General features: G+C 53.2%; 1 protein-coding gene across 1 annotated transcript in view; it reads right to left on the reverse strand.

The window, feature by feature from the left end:
- DNMBP (dynamin binding protein) overlaps positions 1-6,509 on the reverse strand; it is a 7,913-nt gene extending 1,404 nt beyond the window's left edge. The window contains exons 1-10 of the mRNA XM_010013059.1: positions 6,321-6,509; positions 5,596-5,695; positions 4,948-5,095; positions 4,379-4,396; positions 3,530-3,729; positions 1,735-1,865; positions 1,398-1,502; positions 1,064-1,192; positions 306-638; positions 1-134 (exon numbers count right to left, since the gene is read on the reverse strand). Of these exons, the coding sequence (XP_010011361.1) occupies positions 1-134; positions 306-638; positions 1,064-1,192; positions 1,398-1,502; positions 1,735-1,865; positions 3,530-3,729; positions 4,379-4,396; positions 4,948-5,095; positions 5,596-5,695; positions 6,321-6,506 (1,484 nt within the window). The 5' untranslated portion in view covers positions 6,507-6,509. The remainder of the gene's footprint in view (positions 135-305; positions 639-1,063; positions 1,193-1,397; positions 1,503-1,734; positions 1,866-3,529; positions 3,730-4,378; positions 4,397-4,947; positions 5,096-5,595; positions 5,696-6,320) is intronic.
- Positions 6,510-6,722: the final 213 nt, after the last annotated feature.

Here is a 6,722-nt window from a genome sequence, read left to right on the forward strand (position 1 = left end):
CTTTCAAAAGGCTTCTTGGGAGCTGCCTGGGACTCTGGGAAAAAGGTGAAGGCCTGGAGCTGCTGGAGGACTCGACTGTGCTCATCCTGGAAGATGGCAATGAGGTTCCCTTCCCTGCTGGACACCTTCAGCAACTGGAACCAGAACAGGGTTGGGGGTCAGGGCTTTACAAAGCACTTGGGGCCCGACACTGCAGCAGCAGCTTCCCCTGCAATGGCACGGGTCCCAGAGAGGCTTGGGAACAAGAGTTGCGCAGATTAGTGCTACACTGAGCCCAGAGCACTGTCTGTGCTCCGGGAACCCACCGACAAGAGGGGTCTGAGCTCCTCCAGGGCCAGGCGCACGAAGTCGCAGTGTGCCTCGGCGTAGCCCCGCACGCAGCTGGCAAACAGCTCCTTGGCAAAGCGCAGGAACTGAGGCAGCTCATCCAGCAGCTGGGCATTGAGGGCCTCGTAGTTGTTGCGAGCAGACTGCAGCTCCTCCAGCGTTCGCTTGTCCTTCAGCTTCTCCGCTCGCTCCGTGCAGTTGTGGAAATCGAGGAGCTTATCAAAACGTTTCTGCACCAGCTTGTGGGGCCCCGCAAACATGCTCAGCAGCTGGTTCAGGGGCGAGCTCACCAGACGCTCCGTCCGCTCTTTCTGATGGGCAGAGATGCAGACAGCACTCACTGTGTGGTGAATACCAGCAGCTCACCCTCCAGCACAAAACATCCCCAGGACAGCATTAGGATCTGTCTTCCCAATGGCACCCACCAGAGCTCCAGAGGTCACTTCCAATGGGAATTACTGTATAATCTTACATAAATGTGCCAGTGCGGGCAATGCTATGGGAAGTACCTGAACCACTCACAGAGATCTGTAACATTTCAGGAAGGGCTGAAAAAAATGTGTGTCTGACAGGTATGCTCAGTACACATCATAAACCCACAGGCATCAAAGCTCTCAGGAAGGGAGCCAAACAGGAGTGCCCACACCTCTAGCATGCTGTGTTACCCTCCCTGCAGCCTCCCAAGGGAGGACTGCACAGGGGTGCCCCCAGCACACAAGAGCACAGTCTCACTCACGAATTTGGAGAAGAGCTGGTCGCTGATGAGCCGATTCACTTTCTGGAACTGGTCCAAGTCCCCACTGCTCTTCTCCATGCACAGGTCCCACATGCTCACTGCTGCCAGTGCCTTCATGCAAGCCGACTCCTGCACCAGGGACACACAGTCAGCACATCCAGACTTTGTTGCCCAAAAGAAGCCTCCCAGGGCAGCCTAGACCCTCAGAGACCACCCCGCCTGGCAGGGCTGAGGGTGGGAGCACTGGCCAGAGGCACTGCAGGTACATACCATGCAGGCAGGAGGGGAAGTGCACAAGCCCCAGAGGTTAGGCATCATCTCCACCCTGACTCACCCGGACATGCTGCAGGTAGAGGGAAAGGTCCCGGATGAAGGACTTGATCAGTCTCTCCTGCATCCGGAAATTTTTCTCTGTCTCTTCAAAGGCTTCATCCTTCAGCTGTGAGAGAAAACATCTCAAGGGAGGCAATGCAGGACTCCTGCACATCCCAAATTGTGAGATGTGGGACCTTCTGCCCACAAGCTGGACAGCAGATGGATGGTTCGGGCCCTAAGCTCACCCTGCCTCAGTGACCTGGATCACTGCAGCTCATTGAGGAAGGAGTGTGGGGGGGTTGCAGATGCCACTGCACCACAAGGTGCAAGTGCACCTGGCAGCTGATATATGTTACCTGGGGCGCAAAGCCAGTGAGGTGCTTGAGGTGGCTGCTCACACGGTTGGATTTCTTGATAATAGAGTGGAAGTTGAGCTTGGAGATCTTCTCCATGAGGCTATCCTCATCCCCTTTCCGGTACTTTAGCACTGAAGAGAATGATGCAGAAATCAGAACCCTTGTCAGCACATCATCATCAACAACTGCATTGCTGACTTTCCCCTTCCTTAAGCTTCTGCAGTCCCATATACCCCCACAGAATCAGAGAATGGTTTGAGTTGGAAGTGACCTTAAAGCTCATCTAGTTCCAAACCCACTGCCATGGGCCGGGACACCTTCTACTAGACCAGGTTGCTCAAAGCCCCATCCAACCTGACCTTGAACACTGCCAGGGATGGGGCAGCCACAGCTTCTCTGGGCACCCTGTGCCAGTGTCTCGCCACCCTCATAGTGAAGAATTTCTTCCTAATATCTAATCTAAATCTACCCTCTGTCAGTTCAAAGCTGTTACCCCTTGTCCTATCGCTACATACCCTTGTAAACTATCGTACCATAATGTACCATACATCATCTTGAAATCCAGCACTGTGCCACCTGCAATCCCCTACTTGGTTCTCGATACACCCTACAATTTGTAGGCTCACCATTCAAACTCTTCCATAGGAGTATGAATACTGCTACCATATGGCGACATAGGAGATAGATAGTATATAATAATCGCTGGATGTACAGAAGGCATTTATATTGCTTATTTAGCAAATATGAGCAATCATTACAGGCAGCCTATGTCATCTCAGCTTCATTAGAGCTACGTAGACAGAGCAAAGTTTAAGACTTGCATGAGTCAGGAGCTTCCAAGGGAAAACAGAGAGGGTGGCTGGCAGGTCAAATGGAATAATTGTCTTCCCTCTCTTCAGTCCCAGGGAGGCTGCACTTGGGAACTGGGTCCAGTTTTGGTGCCCCCAAGTCAAGAGGGATGTGGGAGAACCAGAGCTCCTGACCCATGGGGAGAACTCAGGCCCCACAAGGAGAGCTGGGGGAGCCAGGCTCAGCCTGGCTGGGAGAAGGTGCAGGGGATCTGCTCACAGCCAGCAGCTACTTGAAGGTGCTGGGGCCAAAATCCTCTGAGCAGAGTCACGGAACACACGGAGGGCAGCAACCACAAAGAGCAGCTTGGGACCTTTAGAGTGAATCAGGGAACACAGCTTCACTGTGAAGGTGGTGCATCCCTGGCAGAGGACAGCAGAGAGGCTGTGAGACCTCCATCCTTGGAGATCAGTGAGAATCGGTTGCAGGGAGCAGTGGCTGATCAGAGACAACATTGGGGAAAATCCTCCAAGCAAGAGGTTGGACAGGAGACCCCAGAGGGCTCTTGCAGCCAGCACTTCCGTGATTCTGTCCTGTCTACAGATACACCTTCAAACTTAAACCTCCAAATCTCAGTAAGACAGAGACTGCCCTAGCAGATTAATTCCCTATTTGTGTTGTTTAAAATGGCATTTTTAAACTTCAGATATATATTCTTTGTCTTGTAATTATTTTTGTTTTCATTTAATAGCCATCTAGTCAGCAGCTGCATACATTTCCTACCTCTGTACCACAAGAAACAGCTAAAGTTGGATGTATACTGCCTTACTTTAAGTATTATATCTCATGCTCAGATTGTTTGAATGCAGCTTTTCTAACTGCCCTTCTTTGAGGGCACAGACCTTGGGAGCAGATTCCCACCACAACTGTGGTTGCCAGCTAAGGCTCAGGAGCTGACAGATGCCAACCTCAATGCACCCACCCCTGCCTCTCCCCAGCTGCTCACCCAGGTCCTTCCGGCGCTTGTATTCATTGATGTTAACGTTGATCTCTTTGACAGCGAGGACAGCAGCCGTCAGCGGTGCCTTGTCAGGGTGAGCCTCAGGGGTGGCGCTCAGCAGCTCCATCAGCAGCAGTGGGTACCGCATCACCCTTTGCACTGGCTTGATGAGGAAGGAGCCCAGGTTAATGTAGTTTGTGCAGCCCCTGGGAAGTTGGGACAAAGGAGATGCACCAGTTTTCAGTCCAGCTCTGCTACACAATTCTGCCCCTCAAACCATTGCCAGCCAGACCCAGAACACTAATGCATCTAAATCCACTGTATTCCCCAAGTCATGCCATCCCTCATCTCCAAACTGACTGCACTCCTGAACTCCTAGTGCTGTAAGGTCAACCCCAGGATTCCAGACCTCACTCACAGCAAATGACCCTTCCCAGCCAGGATCCAGTCCATCACCAGACACACTGTGAAATCCCACACAGGCACAGCCTCAAACTTAGCAACACACCACTTGCTTCAGACCGTCCCACCATCCAACTGCCCAGATCCGTCCACCAGTGCAGGACAGAACTGAATGTGCTCAGATCTGCAGTCAGTGCAGTGCTTTCCTGGCTCCCTAGGGCTGATGCCAAAACCTGCTTCCTGCCTGAGACCTCCTCTCGCCTCATCACCTGTGCTGCCTGCCTGTATAGCCCACCCACTGCCACAGACACCCCGCTCCTCCCAGACATGCATTCACAAGACACTGTTAAGGCCCCTAAACATGCACCCAGCTGGTGGCAGATGGTTAGTTACAAGGGAGCAGCCAGGCCAAGACAGACGACAGACAGGGACTAACAGAAAGAGTGCACTTACCACTCACTGTACAGGCTCCTGCCGGCCCACAGAGTGCCAAAAAGCAAAGAAAAGCAATGGGTTAATGGGGCGGCAGGCGTGCAATCCCACAGCCAGTGCCTTTGCCCCATCCCATAATGTTGCCACCAGGGTGGTAGGTGGCCATGTCCCCCCAGAGTAGCCGCCCGCACCCAGAGTGGCCGCCAGCACAGCCAGCTCCTGGGGCATAAATCCCCACAAGCTGGACCCCTGGCAGTCACTGAACCAGGCAGAACAGCTCCTTCCTCATCAGCCATGAGGGCTGATGGGGCAGGGCGCGGGAACAGAAACCCTCAATCCAGGACATGCCATTTTCTCTGTACCTTGGTGGCTTCTGCTCAGAGTTTAAGTAGACCTACAGATGTCTCAGCATCTGTGCATTGGGGCAGGGGGCCATTTGAACCTGGAGTCTGGTAAACTATGCAGTGACACAGCCAGCCCCCCTCTAACCACCATCTGAACTGTCCAAGTGCTGCTGGTAGAGGGGCAGGGATGCTGGAGACTGACCCCCTACCCCAGGCCTGGTGGCTGCCACAGCCAGAGGCTCCAACCTGAGGCTATCCAGCAGGTCCAGGAGTAGTTTCTGCATCTTCTCATCCTTCTCATAGGTTTCCAGCAGTGCGATGGCCTCATCGTGGTTCTGGCAATACACCCTGTAGACACTTTCCAGCTCTGCACGCTGTGCCAGGAACACTGGCCCTGCAGACAGCAGCAAAGCAGGACTTTAGTGTCTCCTGGTCCCCGGCTACCTCAAACAACTATGGCGTGACTCATGGTGAGAAGCCCAGCATCCCCATTCCTACACACACGGAGCTCAAGAAGACAGTCTACTAGAGCACCCAGGATGCCTCCATATTACCCAGTAGCACAGAGAGGTCTCCCAGGGGTAAAAAGTGGGGACACTGGTTACTGGAGCCACACAGAGAGCAAAGGCACAGGCTGCTCAAGGCCTGAGTGGCAAAAGATGGCAGCATAGGAGTGAGGAATGGAGCTCACTTCAGGGCAAGGGCCACAGGCACTGTGTTTCTCAGCATAGCGACCCATTGGGCAACACAGATCTCCTTGGCTTTGCTGCTGGACTGACAGGGACCAGCAGGGAGGAAGCCCAGCCCCAGTGATCCTTTCCCACCATTTAAACCATTCTCTGCCATTAGCAAAGCCCATCCCAGCCTGCTGAGGAAAGTTAACAGATTTCATACCGATGGCATCTGAAGCCTCCAAGGTGGACAACAGCTGCTTGGAGAAGTTAATTACCACGTGGATGTTTCCAAAAAGACCCTCAAAGTCTATGTTCTGCATCTAGGGAATGGGAAGAGAGATGTCCTTGATGAGGAAATATGTCCCAGTCAGACCCAGCAGCCCACCCTTGCCCTTCTGCAACCCATCAGTCCTCAGCTTCACAGCAGCCTCCTGGTATGACCTCCTCCCATCACAGTGACTTCTGTACTCACTCCCTTGCCCCCCAGTGCACTGACGTTCACACTCCTTATGTGTCCTATCATGGTGTCCCCTCTTTCCCAGTGCTTGTCCCAGAGCTCCCTGCCTCCGTTCACCTGTTATTCTCCCTGTCCTCCCACCCATTCTATCCCCATGCCAAAAACCCATCTTTTCTTTCTCCTGACAAAGAATTTAACCTACAAACCAAATGAAGAGGAGTATTTCCTGCCCCAGGAAATGAATCTGTGATACTTGCTGCCAGGACTCTTGCTCTCAGCAGTAGCAAGAGCTCATCAGGATCCCAAAACATATGGACTATTGCTATGAGCGCAGGGAGCAGCGAGAACCATCCTCCTCCCCTCACCATGACTGCATTTCCTCTATGGGTTCCCACGCTGCTGCTTGTCAGCCTCTGAGCACAAAGCAGACTCAGTATCCTCACCTCTTCCCACCAGTGCTGCAACACAGGTTGCCTCCCTCCTCCTACCTGTGCCTGCTGCAGGGGCACCATGATCCTCTCTACACACATCTCCAGGTCTCTGATGTAGTCCCGCTCTGTCTGGAGCAGTTCCTCAATAACCTTGGCCCTCTTCTCCAGCATCCTTTGCTCTGGACTCTCGGTGGCAGCTGAGGACGACTCCAAAGATGGTGTCTGGGAGGACAGGAGAGTCATCTCTGCAAGACAGACGAGCAAAATCAGTATCTTCCAGCAAAGATACAGGGACAGGAAACGACTGTGCCACATGCAACCTATGAGATTGCCAAACAGAACTGTTAGAGAGCAAGACTGTCCATCCAAGGACCTTTCCAGAGGCCATTCCTGGCACTCCCAAGCCCAGGGCAGCAGGGAGCCCTGGTCTGGCTCTCACAGCACCAGTAATACTGCAAT

The sequence above is a fragment of the Nestor notabilis genome, unplaced genomic scaffold (assembly GCF_000696875.1).
Source record: "Nestor notabilis isolate BGI_N333 unplaced genomic scaffold, ASM69687v1 scaffold18634, whole genome shotgun sequence".
NCBI classification, from domain to species: domain Eukaryota; kingdom Metazoa; phylum Chordata; class Aves; order Psittaciformes; family Psittacidae; genus Nestor; species Nestor notabilis.